Source organism: Salvelinus fontinalis, chromosome 17 (genome assembly GCF_029448725.1).
Source record: "Salvelinus fontinalis isolate EN_2023a chromosome 17, ASM2944872v1, whole genome shotgun sequence".
In the NCBI taxonomy this organism is placed as follows: domain Eukaryota; kingdom Metazoa; phylum Chordata; class Actinopteri; order Salmoniformes; family Salmonidae; genus Salvelinus; species Salvelinus fontinalis.
This window is the reverse complement of record NC_074681.1, coordinates 17195170-17215759: the sequence shown is the minus strand read 5'-3', so window position 1 is coordinate 17215759 and position 20590 is coordinate 17195170. Positions and strand designations below refer to the sequence as shown.

At 45.1% G+C, this 20590-nt stretch overlaps 2 protein-coding genes across 3 annotated transcripts; both read right to left on the bottom strand.

The window, feature by feature from the left end:
- Positions 1 to 2740: 2740 nt before the first annotated feature.
- Positions 2741 to 14336, bottom strand: LOC129813856 (sal-like protein 2). 2 transcript variants are annotated; one of them, XM_055866434.1, is made up of 3 exons: positions 14192 to 14336; positions 4305 to 8068; positions 2741 to 3944 (listed from the first exon to the last, which is right to left on the bottom strand). In XM_055866434.1, the coding sequence occupies exons 2-3, from the start codon at positions 7740 to 7742 to the stop codon at positions 3597 to 3599; spliced, it is 3786 nt and encodes a 1261-aa protein (XP_055722409.1). In that variant the 5' UTR covers positions 7743 to 8068; positions 14192 to 14336; the 3' UTR covers positions 2741 to 3596. The 2 variants fall into 2 exon arrangements, with proteins under 2 accessions (XP_055722409.1, XP_055722408.1); XM_055866433.1 differs by lacking the exon at positions 14192 to 14336 and adding an exon at positions 11407 to 12957.
- A 3886-nt stretch (positions 14337 to 18222) lies between these two features.
- LOC129814536 (proteinase-activated receptor 2-like) lies at positions 18223 to 19104 on the bottom strand. Its single transcript, XM_055867715.1, has one exon. It carries the CDS (start codon positions 19102 to 19104, stop codon positions 18223 to 18225), a length of 882 nt encoding a protein of 293 aa, XP_055723690.1.
- Between the last annotated feature and the right edge of the window lie 1486 nt (positions 19105 to 20590).

Below are 20590 nucleotides of genomic sequence, written 5' to 3'. Positions count from 1 at the left end.
GTAATCCTGAAGGTTTAGTTTAATGCTAGTTCATTTTTTTACATAGTTGATGTTTCATCGCCTGAAACCTCCAAGTCAAGTGACACATTCCAATAATGCCTTGACAGCCATGCTTTAGGGTTTTTCTATGGGCTGTTTTGTCCACCACTCCTCCTTACTCCTCTATGTGTGGTGTCTGGATCAACATCTAAAAGTGGACACTGCCACCTGCTGTACAGACATACTAATCCTTTCTACTTAGCATACGTGTCATTCATGTGGAGATCAGTTGCATATACACTGATGCTTTACATGTTACATTTTAGTCATTTAGCAGACGCTCTTATCCAGAGCGACTTACAATTAGTGCATTCATCTTAAGATAGCTGGGTGAGACAACCACATATCACAGTCGTAGCAAGTACAATTTCCTTCAACAAAGTTGTTATCAGCAAAGCCATGCCTTTTTGTAAGTGGTAAAATGAATGAGCACTAGCTATATCCACACAGACAGACAGCACACCCACAGAAAATTCAGTACCTTACTCGTAGGTGTACTCCAGTCACTAGCGTCTGTCTCGAGAGGCTACTTTAACTGACAGTATGACATCCCAGACCTGGGAAATTATTTCAACTCTTTTAACAGGAGGGCCAATTGCTTTATAACAGTTTAAATCATCTTAATGCATATCATCATAATCACCCATTTTTTGTTGTTGTATCATTTTTGTTTTGTTTTTATCATCACGATGCATAATCTCTGCCTATATTTTCATAATAATAATAATATCTGCCATTTGGCAGACGCTTTTATCCAAAACGAAAGCCATATGTGCATACATTGTCACATAGGATATTGCCCCTCTAAATTTCAGTGTATTTATTGCGGTGATTATATGGGCTGCAGGTAGTCAAGCGGTTAGAGCGTAAGGCCGATGACTGGAAGGTCTTCAACTAGCTATTTGTCAAAACATTAAATGGAAAAATGCCTTCAACAAATTTCAAGACACTAAAAATGCTTCCAAATGCAAAATAATTTTCAACCTACAGTAGTTTGCTTCTGAAGAATTGTTTATTTTATTTATGAACATAAATTGACGAGTGTCAATATGGCCAGTCTGAGATATGGCTTTTTCTTTGCAACTCTGCCTAGAAGGCCAGCATCCCGGAGTCGCCGCTTCACTGTTGAAGTGAGACAGGTGTTTTGCGGGTACTATTTAATGAAGCTGCCAGTTGAGGACTTGTGAGGTGTCTGTTTCTCAAACTAGACACTCTAATGTACTTGTCCTCTTACTCAGTTGTGCACTGGGGCCTCCCACTCCTTTTTCTATTCTGGTTAGAGCCAGTTTGCGCTGTTCTGTGAAGGGAGTAGTACACAGCATTGTACGATATCTTCAGTTTCTTGGCAATTTCTTGCATGGAATAGCCTTCAATTCTCAGAACAAGAATAGACTGACGAGTTTCAGAAGAAAGTTATTTGTTTCTAGACATTTTGAGCCTGTAATCGAACGCACAAATGCTGATGCTCCAGATACTCACATATTCTAAGGAAGGCGAGTTGTATTGCTTCTTTAATCAGAACAACAGTTTTCAGCTGTGCTAACATAATTGCAAAAGGGTTTTCTAATGATCAGTTAGCCTTTTAAAATGATAAACTTGGATTAGCTAACACAACGTGCCATTGGAACACAGGAGTGATGGTTGCTGATAATGGGCCTCTGTACGCCTATGTAGATATTCCATGAATAATCAGCCGTTTCCAACTAAAATAGTAATTTACAACATTAACAATGTCTACACTGTATTTCTTATCAATTTGATGTTATTTAAATGAACAAAAAATGTGCTTTTCTTTCAAAAACAAGGCAATTTCTAAGTGAGCCCAAACTTTTGAACGGTAGTGTACATTTTCCCTTTTGTAAGTGGTAAGATGAATGAGCACCTGCTAAACAGATCCACAAAGACTGCACACCCACATAATATTCAGTACCTTACTGAATGTGCCCACACTCCTAAATGTTAATTAATTGATGCTTACACCTTGGCAATCCTTTTAACCCTCAATGACCAGTGACCACAGTCTGAGCCATCAGCCCCCCCTTTGACCTTTCTCTCTCTCACACACACACACACACACACACACACACACACACACACACACACACACACACACACACACACACACACACACACACACACACACACACACACACACACACACACACACACACACACACACACACACACACAGCTCTGGTTGTCATCATTGCTGAGGGGATTAGGGTCTGAAGTGGGGACAGCTGGTCTCCCCCCCTCTTCCTCTTGGTTGATGTGACAGACACAGAGGAAGGTAGAGGAGTTTAATTGTGTTGAAAGAGAGCAGGGATTAATGACGCCTGTGTGTGAGGAAACCTGGTAAGGCCAAGGCAGTTAGAGGCTACACACTGCTGTGCCAACACACGCACATAGGCACAATTTGTTTTTCCAAATGCACACTTACGATATGCACAAAACAGCTGTGTGCATCTGGCATGTTTATGCATGTGCCATTGTTTCGGTGTCACAAACAGCAGTGTGTGACAAATAAACAAATATCACAACAGCTCTAAAGGAGAATGTAGAACAGGCACGATAGACGTCCAAACAAAGAAAACACCCACAGTCAACAACAACAAAAAATAAAAATGTTTCCCAGCTTTTTTGTCTTTTTTTATCCCGCTTATTTCACAGGAATACACTGAAAGTACAACTCACAACAATATCAGACATAGACCTCTGATTTGTTTTGTTTTGTTATAAAGATGAACCAAAGACAACGAGTTACAGAAAATTGACATCACTGTGAGACCAAATCAGCTTATTCAATCAGCTTATTCACAAGATCCAAAGGAAAATGGGTCACACAGGAAACTGTCTGTCCATTTCTTTCTCCACCTGGCACACCACAACACCCACTCCTCTGTGCTTCTCTGTAAATCAGCTGGAGGAAGAGTCTGGAGTATTCACGAGTTCAAAAGTAAACCACGATGACATGAAAGATGAGGTTTTATACAGTAGTAGGATGAGAGACTGCATCTCCATAGACTGCCAGGGTTGAATCTACCATGTCAATTTTAGTTTAGTGACCCTTACCATTCTGTTCCACCTTCTTTTCCCTTTTATGTTTGAATTAAGGAATTGTTTATGTGAGAACAATATCACATCCTCTCTACCTGGCCTCCTTTTCCAATACATGTCTTTATCTGAGTTGATATCTATCACATAAACAGTGAGTCAGACTGTTCAGGAAAATGAGCCCTAAATCTAGAGTAGAGCTCTTTGCCTAACAGAGCTCTCATTCTAGAGCCCAGCTCCAACTCTCATCGTCTTGACAGTCACTTCTGACCTCCTCAATCTTCCAATCCTGTAGTTATGTCGAGTTTTTTGCATCCTTCAACTTTCTCCTCTTTTAAAAGAAAAGGCCAGGATGGCCAACTTACAGTTATCACAAATTAACTAAGCAATTTACTCACAGACAACAAACCGACAGACTACTCAACTGAATTTGGAAGCAATACAATACAAAAGTCCCTACGATTTGACTCAAAGGTACAGTGAATGTCCATTGATAGCACCAATTACATTGACTCTAGAGTAGACCCTTCATCAGACCCATCTTCTGAACCCCTTCCAGTGGTTGGTTCTTTCGACAGCTGGGATCTTACGGGAGATTTAGCCAATCGGGGCATCTCCCCATCCTCTCCTTGGCTACCACTGGCCGGGCCTTGTGCCGGGTCGTCTGCCGAGTCGTTGCTGGTGTTGAGGAAGGCTTGGTACTGGTTCCAGAAGCCCACATTGCTCCTGGTGGCCGGGGGGTTGGAGGACGTTGTCAGTGTGTTAGCAGGAAGTCGCTCAGAGGCCGAGCGACCACTCCGTACAGGGGGACGTGGTGCCTTGACAACCCCTCCATGATGCTTCATGTGTCCCTGTGGATGAATATGAAAATAACAGATTGTTTAAGTGCCACTCCGACCAACCTCTGAGTCCCCCTGGCTGGAAATAACATTTATATCACAAACATTTAGCTTGACTGATTACCCTCAGTCTGGAAGGAGATTTATCATCAGTGAATGTTTCAGGTAAATGTAACCCGATGCCTAACTAACAGATTAAAATAGTTTTAATAGTAATGTTGGGTTCATTGGTTGCAATGTTTTGGACATCTAAATGAACAATTCCACAGATTAATAAATCACTTCAAAGCAGCTATCATGAAGTCCATAAACATAAGAGACGGCTAAGTTCTCTACCAACCCACACATCAATCTATACCCACATCCTCTTACCTTCAGTCCACTGCGGCTGGCATACTCTTTCCCACACTCGGCACAGCTGTAGGTCTTCTTCTCAGGGCGAGACAGGGGAGGGGGGAGAGTGGGAGCCAAACTGATGGGAAAAGTGCTTTCCAGTTGGTCACTGACACCGCCCATCCCATCCTCATTCCCATGGGAGCCGAGGTACGCCCCCTGACTCGTCTCCCTGGTGTAGGGTACAGCTTTCGGAGGAACTTCCCTAGCCTCAGCATCGCTTGTGTCTGCGCTCTCTGATTGTGGTGCCATTCTCGGGTCCGTATCAGATACAAGAGCTTGGTCATGCTTTGGTGCTGCAGGTGGGGGGGTTTCAACCCTGTATTCCTCTGTGGGCTTGGGGGTTTGGAGTTTAGGGGGGTGCTCTAAGTCTGGTTTGGGTGCTGGGTGGGTTTTGGGGTGCTCTGGGCTAAGGACAGGGGTAAAGGAGGGGGATGGGCTGGGGTGTGCTACCGGGGCACAGAGAGTTGGTGTGCTCAGTAGATCCTCCAGGTTTGATCTAGGGCCGGGGAGGAAGACATTGAGAGGAAGGGCATTCTGACCCAAAAGACAGTCTGACATCATTAGACTGGACAAGGGGGTGGTTTTGGTAACACTGGAGGAAGTGGGAGCAGGGTCAATGGTACCAATGGTTGAATCAAGGAGTTCAGCATGGTTGTCATCATTGACTGGGGAGCCTGTATCTCTTAGAGGAGGGGGTGGGGAAGGCACACTGTCAAACAGGACTGGGGGGTCTACGCTGCCGGGCGGAGGGGTGTGTGAGGTGGAGTTTAGGAAGGAGTCAGGGGTGAGGTCAGAGGGAGGGATCAGGTCAGGGCTGGATGAGTGAGATCTGTTAGGCTCCCAGACACACTTTGGTGATGTCACACTGACCGATACGGGGGCAGAGCCTCCCACTAGGGTTTGAAAGTGTGTGGATGCTGACTGGCTGCCTGAGGCTGCAGTGGAGCTCTCAGTGGAGACCTTGGGGGTGTCATTGGACTGTGGCTGGGACTGAGACAGTGCCTGGGAATGGGTCTGGAGCTCAGAGATAGTGTCAGGCTCTGCTGAGGCCTCTGACAGAGACTCTGCACCGCCTTCCGGTGGCAGCTGCCCTCCCAGGTGCATGCGGATGTGGTGCTGCAGCACCAGGGCATTTGTGAACTTGCGCTGGCACAGCGGGCAAGAGTTCTGGGCACGAGAGTTCGGCGGGCGGGCACGGTGTGTTGCCAGGTGGGACCGCAGGCTGCCCTTGGTGGAGAAGGAGCGTCCACACAGTTTACAGGGGAAGGGGCGCTCGCCCAGGTGGGTGGCCTGGTGCAGACGCAGTGCCCTGGGGCAGCTCAGCACACGCAGACACACCCCACACTGGTTGGGGGCCATGGAGCCAGTGCTCATGATGCCAAGGCCGGGGAGCATGGCGCCTGCCAGAGCGCTGCCCCCGTTTGCACTCATGCCCAGAGCGGCCACCATCTCCCTGGTGAAGTTGGAGACGGAGGTGGGGGCATGGGTGGAGGACGGTGGGGTTGCCATCACATAAGTGCTGGAGGTGCTGGCGCCCATGAGGCCGCTGCTGAACAACCCAGTAGAGGCCATGCTGCTGTGGGAGGTCTCTCCTGAGGAGGAGGCCCAGGGAGAGGAGGTGGGAGGCTCCTTCTCCAGCTTCTCCACCAGCCGCTGCAGCTTGGAGGTGTCTGAGGTGGGGATAGAGGCGGAGGGGAAGGAGGTGGAGGCGTGAGCTTTGGGGTAGTGGGAGAAGGGGAAGGAGAGCTGAGAGTGGGTGGAGGAGAGGTGGGAGGAGCCTTGGGCAGGGGGTGGAGGGCGGAGCAGGCCCAGGGCAGGGTGTTGGTGGGGGGAGCCAGAGGGGAAGAGGAGTTTAGGGAGGTGGGCCAACTGAGAGTAAGCAGAGTGCGACATCATGGGAGGGTGAGGGGGTGTGTTCTCATCAAAGCGTTGCTGCTTTGCTCCCTTGAAGAACCCAGCGATGGCGGAGGTGGACGAGGAGGGGACAGAGAGGAGGGAGCAGGACGCAGAGGAGGAAGAGGAGGATGTGAGTGAGGAAGCAGCTGAGGATATGGATGCAGCAGCGGCTGCAGCAGCAGCTTGGTTGAGCCGCAGGAGGGAGTGGGCGGTGGAGATGAGGGCCAGGTCCACACTGGGGGGGAGGGGGAGAGAGGAGGGTGGAGCACTGGTGGACGCTCCCAGAGAGAAGCCCCCTCCGGCACCTCCCACCTCCATACCGTCTCCATATGGGTCATCCTCAGCCCGCCGTTTACGACGTCTCTGAGCCTGTGCTGCACTGATGCTCAGACCAATGCTGTTCATGGGCTGACCCTGGGGCTCAGACCCCCCCGCTGGTCCCATGCCCGGCCCAAACAGGGAAGGGGGGAGAAGGGAGAGGGAGAGCTCTGGGTTCTGCTCGCGGTGGCGGAGAAAATGCACCTTGAGGTTGCCGCGGGTGGTGAAGCGGCTGAGGCAGACAGGGCACTGGTAGGGTCTCTCGCCCGTGTGGGAGCGCAGGTGGATTTGCAGGGATGAGTCACTGCTGAACAGCTTCCCACAGAACCGACAGGCATGCTGGAGGCGCCCCAGGGAGGAGGACGAGGACCCTGATGAGGAGACAGACAGGTGGGGCTCCTGAAAGGAGGGGGGTGCCATAGAGGCAGTGGTGGGCAGGGGCGGGGTGAGGAAGGACATGCCACCGTGGCCACTGGCTGAGGTGGTGTTGGGGGATTTCTCATGGAGGTAACGGGTAGGCAAGGCCAGGGAGAGAGCCAGGGGGTAGTTGGACGAGGCCATGGTAGAGATGGCTGAGGAGGCAGAAGAGGAAGAAGACGAGGAGGAAGGGCAGACACTGGTCCCAGGGTAAAGATAAGACCCTGTAGCCCCTCCTGCACCCTCCATCTGGGTCTTGTGTGGCCGCAGGACATGGGACAGGGGGTGGCTGGGCTTGGAGGGCTTGGAGGGCTTGGGGGCAGGCTGGGGAGGGAGCAGAGAGGAGAAGCAGGCCAGGAGAGGAGCTACAGAGCTGGGAGGCTGGATGGGTGTAGGCTGGGGAGGACTGGAGGCCCTCTCACTGCCCTCCAGACAGAGCTGGGGAAAAGGAGACAGGAGGATCTGGGGCGCCTCCAGGCCACAGGAGGCCCCGCCTAGCCGCAGCACCTGCCTGCAGATCTCCTCCGTCATCTGCATCTGGTGGATCTGCCTCTGCTGCAGCACTCGCAGCTCATCCAGGATCACCGCAATGCTCAGGTGGGCACGGGGCGGGGCTGCAGAGGCAGCACCCGGGCTGGGGGAGGGTGTCACAGGGCTGAGAGGGCCCTCGGGCACTGGGCTGGGGCTACCTGGGTGGGGCGGGGGGCAGAGGGAGGCTGAGGAAGAGGATGAGGATGAGGAGGTGGTGGTGGTGGCTGACACGCCTAGTTTGGGAGAGGCCATGATAGAGCGGGGAGGGTGGGTCTGACTGGAGGGCGATGTGGAGGTGTTGGGGAGGTGCAGGACTGTTTGGGAGAAGAGGGAGGGGTGGGGGAAGTCAGGGGAGAGGGAGGACTGGGGGTCTGTGAGGGAGATGGGGCAGGAGGTGGGCTGGCAGGGGCAGCAGGAGAGGGGGGAGTCCTCACTGAGTAGAGAGCAAGTGTGAAGCCCCCAAAAGTAGCAAGGTGGAGCCAGGGGTGGCTGGTAACTCTGAGGAGAGGAGGAAGATGATGAAGAAGAGGAATCTGTGGTCAGAGGAAAGGAGGATAACTTCACTGCCAACTGGTCATCTGAGAAAAGAAGAGAAAGCAGACAAGAAAGAGAAAGTTGACCTAGTTATTGTCTTACTGAGCATGACAGAGCTTTGCCTCTACTTTACACACTGTTACCACTTTCGCTTATATAAAACTCAGGGAAGTCTGTTTGAGCAGTGAGCACTACTGAGAATGCCCTTTTTGTGAGTGTTTTCCACAGGTCGACCTTATCACACTCTGATGATGGTCAGTGGATAGCACAGAAATGCAACTCTGTCAAATCATAGAGGTAACAGCAACCAGATAGAAGAGAATGGCCCTCTTAAAATTGTGATTTTGCAAGTAGTGGCAGATAGGTAGAAGCACAACAGCTAAGGACTGAAGCCCTCAGATAACAACTATACATTATGAGACTATTCTGTCAGGTGAACTCCTGATCCAGATCCACTTTCACATTGTTCTCTTCTCCATCACCTCATCCTCCAAACTCCCCCTCTTTCATAATCCTCCAAACTCCCCTCCCCTTCCCTTTCCTCTTCACTTCATTCTTTATCCTCTCCGTCTTCGTCTGCACCCCTCCCCCAACTTACACCATGAGCAGCCTACCTTGTTTCCACGGCAACAAAGTACTGAGGACAATGGACCCTAAAACTGCATACAACCCTGACCCCTGAAAAAGACATGGAAACCATACATAGACATGCACATGCACTCTATCACACACTACTCTCTCTCCTCTCTCTGTCTTTCTTTCTCTTCATTCGTTTTGTCTTTCATCTCTTGGTGCACCCTTCCCCCATTACCCTGTAGGGTATCAGGGGTCAGTCTGTAATTGGCTGGCATACTTGACCTTAAGAACCCTGGGGTCATATTCTTTCTCCTAGATTCTGGGCAAGAGGTGGAGGCAAAACACACAGGCTACCAGACAAGAAAACAAAACAGACCATCAACAACCACACTTCCCTAACACACACACACTTGAAAACACAAACACACACCTATATGTACAAACACAATATTAGTACACCCTCTCACTACAATGTTACTACACTATTAGACCCCACTAGCCCTGTGTGACTGGTCACAGCCCCACAAGCACATATAGACACACACACACACACTTGGAGATTCACAATAGTTCTTGTGTATGTTCATACTAGAGGTCGACCGATTAATCGGAATGGCCGATTAATTAGGGCGATTTCAAGTTTTCATAACAATCGGAAATCGGTCATTTTGGATGCCGATTTTGCCGATTTGAAAAAAAGATTTAACTAGGCAAGTCAGTTAAGAACATATTCTTATTTTCAATGACGGCCTAGGAACGGTGGGTTAACTGCCTTGTTCAGGGGCAGAACGACAGATTTTTACCTTGTCAGCTCAGGGATTCAATCTTGCAACCTTACGGTTAACTAGACCTACGCTCTAACCACCTGCCTCACGAGTAGCCCGCCTGTTACGCGAATGCAGTAAGAAGCCAAGGTAAGTTGCTAGCTAGCATTAAACTTATCATATAAAATACAATCAATCAATCATAATCACTAGTTATAACTACACATGGTTGATGATATTACTAGTTTATCTAGCGTGTCCTGCGTTGCATATAATCGATGCAGTGCGCATTCGCGAAAAAGTACACGTTGTTGCTTCAACGTGTACCTAACCATAAACATCAATGCCTTTCTTAAAATCAATACACAGAAGTATATATTTTTAAACCTGCATATTTAGCTAAAAGAAATCCAGGTTTGCATGCAATATTAACCAGGTGAAATTGTGTCACTTCTCTTGCATTCATTGCACGCAGAGTCAGAGTATATGCAACAGTTTGGGCCGCCTGGCTCATTGCGAACTAATTTGCCAGAATTTTACGTAATTATGACATAACATTGAAGGTTGTGCAATGTAACAGTAATATTTAGACTTATGGATGCCACCCGTTAGATAAAATATGGAATGGTTCCGTATTTCACTGAAAGAATAAACGTTTTGTTTTCGAGATGATAGTTTCCAGATTCTACCATATTAATGACCTAAGGCTCGTATTTCTGTGTGTTATTATGTTATAATTAAGTCTATGATTTGATAGAGCAGTCTGACTGAGCGATGGTAGGCACCAGCAGGCTCGTAAGCATTCATTCAAACAGCACTTTTGTGTGTTTTGCCAGCAGCTCTTCGCAATGCTTCAAGCATTGCGCTGTTTATGACTTCAAGCCTATCAACTCCCGAGATTAGGCTGGTGTAACCGATGTGAAATGGCTAGCTAGTTAGCGGGGTGCGCGCTAATAGCGTTTCAAACGTCACTCGCTCTGAGACTTGGAGTAGTTTTTCCCCTTGCTCTGCATGGGTAACGCTGCTTGGAGGGTGGCTGTTGTCGATGTGTTCCTGGTTCGAGCCCAGGTAGCGGCGAGGAGAGGGATGGAAGCTATACTGTTACACTGGCAATACTAAAGTGCCTATAAGAACATCCAATTATCAAAGGTATATGAAATACAAATCGTATAGAGAGAAATATTCCTAGAATTCCTATAATAACTACAACCTAAAACTTATTACCTGGGAATATTGAAGACTCATGTTAAAAGGAACCACCAGCTTTCATATGTTCTCATGTTCTGAGCAAAGAACTTAAACGTTAGCTTTCTTACATGGCACATATTGCACTTTTACTTTCTTCTCCAACACTTTGTTTTTGCATTATTTAAACCAAATTGAAAAGGTTTCATTTTTTTATTTTTATGCTAAATTGATTTTATTGATGTATTATATTAAGATAAAATAAGTGTTCATTCAGTATTGTTCTAATTGTCATTATTACAAATACATTTTTTTTAAATCGCAGATTAATCGGTATCGGCTTTTTTTGGTCCTCCAATAATCGGTATTGGCGTTGAAAAATCATAATCGGTCGACCTCTAGTTCATACCTCACTACTCAACCACAAAGCCCAGATGGACAATGGGGTTGTATGCTATTGCAGTTACACCTTATACAGCACCTCTCACGTTCATCAGTTCCTCTACCATCTCCCTCTCAGTCTCCCAAAACTCAGTATGAATATTTGGAATTATAGAGTTGACAAGGGTTAAATAAATAAAACTGTCTCTTTACGTTTTGTATATACATGTGCCACTACACAATCACTGTTATGTAGAGGAAATAAAAGCATTAACTACCCACAAAAATAGCGTTCCAAAAAATATAACAAGTATTAATTGGAAAATACTTTGAACTACTTTTGAAAACATAGAAAACTATGGATGAATAATCCCCCCCCCCCCCCCCCCCCCCCCACCACCACCACCACCACCACCATACTAATAGCTAATGTATTCTATTGTTAACTTGCATATCAATAGTAGTCCATTTCTCACCATGTTCTAATATCTGAGAGGCTGAAGGGAGCGGGCTCATGAGCTGCTGGGGCCGTTTCTGTTTCCGACGAGACATGCTTCAGCTGCACATGGGCCAACAGAATGCTTAGATTTTTTCTCCCTGCACACTGAAAAAGTGGTTAACTAAATTGCCCGAATTAGAAGCGATGCGCGGGTGAATTTTCGCCACAATGTTAAACTCCGTTGGTGGCATCTTGGTGTAAAAGAGAACAACGTGTGAAGACTACAGGCATATGTGTCAATTTCTCTCAACAAGTCTTATTTTCTCAAACTCACCGTTAGACCCCCCTCCTCCTCCCACAAAACACACACGCACACACACACACACACAGTCCTCTTGTTCAACCACTACATTTGCATTCAAATGGCGAATGAACACTTCTTTTGAGCCATGACTCCCTCCTCACTCCAGTTACCTCCTTCTAGTAACCCACCTCACCCACAAAAGCCATCAAGTTCTGTCCCTCAGATAAACACAATCGTGAGTATCCCAAGTGCTGTCTTTGATTTCAATATATACTAAAGTTTTGATTTCAGTATATTCTAAAGTTTTGATTTCAGTATGATTTCAGCATATACTAAAGTTTTGATTTCAGTATATACTAAAGTTTTGATTTCAGTATGATTTCAGCATATACTAAAGTTTTGATTTCAGTATATACTAAAGTTTTGCGTCCCCATGTGCAACATTTATAGTCCCTATACATTTGATGAAGAACAGACCAATTAATTTACACTTCTCCCTTGATTAGATGTTTCTCTTTATATTGTATACAACGTGTGTGTGCGCGCGCGCGAGTGTTTGGGTACATGTAGGCCTACCCATAAAATAGCATCACCCCTTAATTATGTATGTCCTATTCAAGTAGGTTAATCCAGTCAATTGCTTGGAAAGGGTGATTGGCGGACGGTGATTGGTGGAACCCCAACTTGGAATTCGAATGACCTCCCTACCAGCTTTCGGATGCACGAGCTCCATTAACAGGCCCCTGAATGAACAGGAATTCGCAACAATGGGGCTAGGACACAGCTGAATGAGCATCACCCTCTGTGAGCCTCTCGAATACACAGGACCACTGACGCGACGCACAATGCTTCCTTTTCAAACTCGAGCTCTACTGCTTACCACGTGGAAAGGTAATGAAAAGGAGGGGTAGCCAGATTGGGGGGAATATATATATATATTTTTTTTACTGGACCTATCCGTACCCAGGCACGCATACACAATACATTTGGTCCCCTGTGAGTCAAATGTTCTCTAGCCACAACAAGCAGTAAATTACTGTACGTAATTTCAATTTCACGATTATAGGCCTCTTTACTGCTGGATTTACTGCAATCGATTTGCAATGAAGTTTACGCAAACCAAACGGAAAACAAGCCAATACGGTAAAGAAATGCAGGGCCTTATTAGGCATGGTTACGTTACCTACCATATAGTCTAAGCCCCAGTGGCCACAACTATGGGTACAAGCTCAGTTCCCTGTGTTATACTTAAATATATATCACATAGGCCAACATGAAACTCTTCCATAAATGTACAGTGTACAGTAGGCCTAGGCTAGCCTATATTGTATCAAATGTGTGTTCATGATTGTGCGTAATTCTGCAGATGTTTGTACATGAATAATGCGTATTTCTTTGCTCTGATTTTGACCGTGTCCTCCTGGTCTGCACACAGGCCCGCACATCTTGGGCGGACATCGCCCCCAAATACACATAAACACAGGCTTAACTGTGTTGCACCCTCGGCTGTTACCCCAAATCAGTTTTAAATAATAATTGAAAATCGATTGATAACATAAATCTTGTACATATCAAGAAATTAAATTATAATTTATCATTGTGGATTGTAGGCCTATACAAACATCTAAATATTAAAATAAGAAAGCCTGGTATTCACCAAGCCTATTTAAGTGTATCTATAAAATACACTCTTAGAAAAAAGGGTTCTTCGTCTAACCATAGGAGAACCCTTTTTGGTTCCAGGTAGAACCCTCTGTGAAAATTATTCTACAGGGTTCCTGAATCCAAAAGAGTTATACCGGGAACCAACATTTTTTTATTTAAAGGGTTCTCCTATGGGGACAGTCGAACCCATTTAGGTTCTAGTTAGCACCTTTTTTTCTTAGTGTAGGTTTCCGATGCACAGTTGGCACCATATGCTTTGAGTCAATAACGATACAAAAAATATATTTAGCGGCCTATTTGTCATAATAGCGCACATTTGTAATCCTTGCCTCCCATAATTTGTGCATTGAAAAGGGAATTTATTGTTAGGGATCAACGTGTCTATGCTGCCGGACCGTGATGTATGTCCTGATTTGACTGTTTGATATGGCCTACACATTCATTAGCCTACATTTTAGAATTCCCTTTTCAGAGGCTTACTATATATTTAAACAGCGTTTTATAGCTAGAAAAATATTTTAAAGGTTTATACAAAGAAACAATTAAATCTGTTGTCCGTGTCTCGCAAACTATTTCATTCTATTAATTGTGCCAACAAAGCATTTGTGTTTTTCGTTCCATCGCACCGTGACATTTTAAAGCGACGATCTAACATTTTCATACAAGTCAGAACAGCGCGATAACTTCTGCTGTCCCGCTACTGTACCGGCGACCTGTTGCATGCCTGCGCGCGCACTGATCATAACAAGTTATGATTTCATAAATTATTATGACTGCCCTAAAATATCGCTACAAATTGCTCATATCCCTAGTTTGCGTCGTCGACATGAATAAGATAAAGGAAATTACTCACCATTTATGAATCGATGATATTTGATAGTGGTTACAAAATGATAAAATATGTTGGGCAATAGGCTACGTCTCCCAGTCGGGACATCAACATAGCCTTTTCCGGCATACAGCCACAAAGATGCGCAGTCGTTCCTTTGACAGCCGGGCGGAACACCGCATTGTTAAATTATTTATTTATATCGTCGCCGTGAATTGAGACTATTTGATATCGTAAATGTAGTCCATCAATTCATTGTTTTGACTGACCCAGAGAAACAGCCGGGGGAGGAGATAAGCTACTATGCGGTAACGAAAGGGAATTGGATTAGTGTTCCTGTCATCCTCCGCCCCTTCCCCGTTCAACCCTCTTTGTAGACTATTTGGCGAGGGCGGCCTGCTTCTCGACCTGCATCTGTAGTCTCTGAGGCACTGACGGCTGTCTCTTTGGCGGTCTGTCCGTCCTATCCGGACACTCTCCCTCTATAATTAATGACATTCGTCGCCACCGTGACTTGGCCTAGGACACAGTCTGACCCTGACTAGAGAGCCTACCCACTGAGCATTTTTACCGCCTTGCATATTGCTCTGAAAAACATAAATGTAACGAATTAAATCATCTTCCCGTATTCGCCCATGGGGGCATTGTGCAAATCCTGTGTAACACCCAGGCACAATTTGGATAAGGCCCAGCCTACCCCTAGAAGTTACAATGGAGGAATGTTATTTTTCCACCTGGCTATCTTTTGTGGTCACATTATAATGGTCCTATGTGTCTCCTTAGAATAGAACCTTCTATTCTATTGTATTCTAAATGCATACATAGTAGGCTACATAGAGGAAATTCATTAAAGACAATGAAAAGAATGCAGTAAGCCTATAGCAAAATATGCAGCACATTTAAATGGCAAATTAAGAATGTTAACAATAGTCAGTGCCACTGCCTAACTTTTAGTAGTCAAAATATCATCCCACATCTCAGACAATTACAGGTCTATGAAAATATAATGCCCCTACTCAGGCTTTGGTCAGACATGTAGGTCTACTGAACTCCCCACCAATGCAACTGTTATCAGGCTGTGTAGGCCAATATATTATTATTAAACGCAGTAGATAGTCTCGCATTGTGTTTTAGATGGTAGTCACACTTGCATGTTCGAGGTGAGTGTATTTGGTCTACCCCAGCCAAGCCGCAAGCTGTAATTTATGAAATCTAAAACCTTCATGAAGAGGAATGTGTCCACTAGGTGGCTCACTAACATGAAAAACAAGGTTGTGTTGCTGCCATTGGGCACATTCGAGCGGATCACTTTTGTCAGGTTGGTGACCATTGTTGGTCCCGCCTTTCCAAGTTTGTTGCATTATGGGGATACAAATTGTCTGACTTGCGCCTACATGTGGACTGCATGAACTTGACAAAAATCATGTGATCGAAGGTCATGAAGTTTTGACTGTAGTCGACTGCAAATTTCTGCAAGCTTCACCAACTTTATCTTGCAGCGATCGCATGCATTGTGGGAGGCTCTATTGTCTACTAATCATTAGGGTGTTTGTGTTTGACCCACACGAAAGTGAACAAAGACGTGACTGAAACAGGAACCAACTTTGCTGCAATTCATGTTTATAATGGATATGTAGAAATGAATGTGATATTTGAGGCTCTCTCTCACCAATTGATTGTACAATGTAGCATACACACATATATTATACATGTTTATTTCGACATTATAAAGAACAACTTTTATGAACAATGGCAACACTGGCACTGCCATGTCAGTGTCCAACTTTCGACTGTCACATATGCACCTTGCCGACTTCAATCCCTGACTTTCGCTTTTACCATCAACTCAATCCTCTCCAGAAGCTCTATGACCTGAGTGACATCCACCCTGTTCTTGACATTGAGGATGTGGTATCTGTTGTCACACTTCCTGAGGAGCCACTGGAGGGCTCTCCCATCACTCTCAATGAACTGCTGTATACCTGCAGCAATGACTAGAAGGATGGCATGGGGTCGAGGGGGACACAAAGACAAGCCCTTCACGGTAAGGCCTACCATGTTCAGGTGTTCCTCCACAGCTCCCCTGCTCTTATCTTCCAGTATTGAGTCCAAATCAATGAACAGGAGGAAGGCCTGGGGGATTCAGAGACACACTGCACTATCTCTGTCATCACCAGTTCCAGGACTTCCACGGAGAGAAGGTCTTCCACCATCCTAGAGTTTCCACAACGGTGAGTTGCCACTTTCCCCCGACGTCCCCCTGTCTCCTTACATTGTCCACGGTCTCGCTGTTGATTTCAGACTCAACTCGGGCAGGTATGGTGCTACCTGCCTGACACTTATCAGCCCTTTTCTTACCCAGGAGAATGATCCGCATCTCTGGGAGCTGATTTGGGTCAGTCATCTCTGTCTGTCCCAGGGAAACACAGTACTGCGGCTCCTCGGCTGTGGAGCGCACTTCCAGTCACTGTCAGGGCTGTAGAGTCTCTGGCCTCGTTTAAGGCTCAGCTAAAGACTGGGCTGTTCAGAAAAGCTTTCCAGGGACCTTCTATGCTAATTCTGTTTGACAACACCTGGAAAAAGCTTTGAACATTGCCTACAATGTTTTGTTTTTATTGGCACCCCTAAAGATTCTTATAAATTAAAGCAAACAAAATTACATTTGCATTAACAATCTCATTTTAAGGAAGTATACAGTATTGTGGCCTTCCATGGCGTCCTGTTTCACTGGGGTATAAAAAGGAGGTAACAAGAATGTGAAATTCCTTTGTCAACTATTACCATGGGAAAATGCAAACAACTCAAACAGAGACAAATGGTTGTTGACCTTCATAAATCAGGCAATGGGTACAAAAAATTGCAATTTTTTTACTCCTGAACTTATTTAGGCTTGCCACAACAAAGGGGTTGAACACGTATTGAATCAAGACATTTAAACTTTACATTTTTTGTTAGTTTGTAAAAATGTCTAGGCCAGTGACACATCTCAATTTAATCAATTTTAAATTGGGTTGTGAATATTTTCTGAAGGTACCGTACATACATACTGTACTTGTACATCCAAAGTACAATTCTATAATGTGTTGTATTTTGTTGCGTGAATGGTCAGAACATTTTCTCTGTTAATTCACAATGCCTGAATTCTTGTGCAGTGTTACCAGTGAGCTCGGCTGAATACCTGAGGGTATCCAATTGGCTGACGGGGGAAGTCTGGAAATGCTGAAGATGTTTCGGGATATAGGACCAGTGAATATAAGTCCAGTGAGTCTCATGTGGGTCCAGTGAAGCGGAGAGCTGGGACAGCAAGTTATATTTTAGAAGGGGAAAAATACACTTTAAATCTTGAAAGTGAACCCTTTTATCCACACGACCACACTATGTCAATTTATTTAGCTAGTATGACGAAAACCGAAGCTGACTTTATAATGTAGGCCTATTTTTTTTTTTATTGTGAAATTGACTAATGTTAAAAACATTAGTGAAATCAAGTAACATTTTACAGAGGAAACATCAGCTTTAGAAATATTGAACGTGAAACCTGTTATCGATATGGTCATACTGTATGTACCATACCACCAAAAACGGACTTTATGTCATGTATTTTATTCTGAAATTGCATAATGTTCTTTCTACATGTACAGTCTTACCATGATTTTCTGTGTACTTCGTTTGGTGAACATCATAGAGACATTGTAACACAAGTAAAGGACTTTGTAGATCTGTTTAGCTAGCATATAGGTAGGTTCCATGTGACATTGTATACTAACATTTCTGATAAATACTCTAATAACAAGGTGACAGTAAATGTAAATGTAATTGTTTTTGTGATACAAAATAAATGTCAATATTTTTGCAAATATGAAATGTTTTTTTCTCTGCATAAGTTGGTGCAGTGCTGAGACAATTCCCCCTTACTGTAGAACTTGGTGCCCACATAGAAATACAAAATAAATTAACCACACAAATATGAGAGGATAGGAAGGTGCCATAGCAGAAACCCATGTGAATGAAACAGTGGACATTTTCATTGCACAAAATAATGTTCTCAGACACGATCAACCGGACAGTCTTGCGCCAGTCTGTGTGTCTCCCTGATCAGTCTGTCTACTGCTCCTGTTGCCGTCTCCCACACTGAGCAGCCTCCTGCAGCAAGGGAAGGCATCCACAGTGTCTCTGAGGTCCCTCCTCATGAAGATATAGAGGAAGCAGTCAGTGAGAGGGCTTAGGTACAACAAGGCACTGGTTATCACAGAGGACAGGTCCCTGACTGGGTCTGACACTGAGGGGGCATGGGCCTTGATGGAGTAGTACAGGTTCCTGATGCTGTACGGGAGGAAGAGGAGTGTATAACTGCCCAGGACCAGACCCAGAGCTCCCAGAATCCTCCTCCTCCTTTCTGCCCTCCTGAAAGCCATACTCCTGGAGAGGGCCCTCTGAGTGACTAAGAACAGCAACAACAGGAACGGGGCAGGCAACAGGGAGATGGCAGAGAAAATAATCAGTGAGTACTGCATGTCGATCAAGAATATGTAATCGAAGGTAACGTAAACCAGTGCCAGTGCCCAGAGGCTCAGAGAGACCAGGGTGGAGTTTTTGACTGAGCGTCGGAGGCGGTACCACAGAGGACAGACCACCACCATGTACCTCTCCAGGGAGATCAACAACATGAAGCCCAGGCTGGTGCAGAGGCCCAGGCGAACAAAGATCCTTGACAGGCAGCGGGCCTTCATGAAAGGCAAACATGTGGTGTCAAAGAACCTACTGAAAATAAAGACCAGTGTGATGGTGATCTGGAGAAGGTCTGAGATGAGCAGGTTGATCACATAGACGGGAGCCACTCGGCCGGTTTTGACCAAACTGAAAAGGGCATAACTGGCCAGGCAGACAGCAGGAAATCCTATGAGGAATATGATCCAGTCCACCACGATACCGATCATGTTTGTGTAATAGGGTGGATCCAGACCACATGGAAAGGCAGTGGTATCGTTAAAGTCAGTCATCTGATAACAGATGAGTACCGGTAGTATTTTTTTTTTAAGCTCAAAAGTAGAGATATGTCCTTTCCTGGTAATTTGAGATTTATAGGTTAGAGTCCTTACTTGGTGTTGGATGGAGCAGTGATCAGCTTTGAAGAGGGTGATTGTCTTACCCAACCCCTCTACAATTCCCTGTGAGAAGTGAAAATTATTTAAGTACAAAAAGGTTAAATTCTTCAACACTTTTCAATGACTCTGTTTTTGCTCATCTGTTGCTTTACTGAAAACTGCCTCCCATCTAAGATGGTGAAACTCCTCCCTATATAATCCCTAGATGTTTTACTCTGTTTTACATGGTTATGTGCTTACCTAGTCTCTCCGCGTCTGTCAATACTAGTCACGTGTTGTCCTCTCTCTCTAGACATCATTTAGTTATTAAGACTTATCCACATCCTGGGCAGAACCATTCCAGTACTTACCCTGCTGTCATTATTACATAGAAACATGCAAACCATGTTTACCATTTAAGGTCAGTGCTAGAGGAATAGGTCAGGGGATTGACATCACTCTGTCTGATGTTCTGGTATTTCTCTTCCTTCCTATCCATCTCGCGCAGTCAATAATAGGCTATCAGGTTAGACATATTTGTTTATATCCATTTTGTGCATACTGTAAAACAGTGACTGGTTGGCCTGACAAAATGATAACATATATAATGATGGCATAAAGCAGATGCCATAAAAACATAGATGATGAGCATATGCAAATAACAAAGGGTTTATAAAGACCGCATGCTCACCCCTACTGTTGTCAACCATGTCACATTGTGGCCAAAAAGGCACAGCTCAAAGCTGAATAGTGAGCTTTGCAGCGAAATGTAAATCTTTTAGTGTATTGGAAGTTTAAAAAGGCTTCTGAAGTTTAATTTCCACTTTGAAATTTCTAATGACAAATAAAATGTATAAACCCCTACAAAAATGTCCATAAATAATAATCCACATAAGTCAAATTTCCTGTTGCTGCAATATTATTTTCCTGTTTTAGCAAACTGTGCTCAAATTAAGATCCTACACCTGTAGTTGTAGAGCACCACAAATGTGGTCACTTAGGCCGTCACACTCTCTGTAACGGCAGCCTTCCTCCTCTTCACGAGAAGAGAAGGTTTAACAAGGATCGGACCAACACAGCCAGTGCTCAACATGTTTAATTTACAAAACTGTGAACACTTACATATAACAAAATAAAAAATGTGGCAAACCGATAGTCCTAGCTGGTGCAGAGAAACACAAAGACAGGAAACAACCACCCACAAAATCCAACACAAAACAAGCCACCTATATATGATTCCCAATCAGAGACAACACAAAACATCTGCCTCTGATTGAGAACCATATTAGGCCAAACATAGAAACAGACAAACTAGACACACAACATAGAATGCCCACTC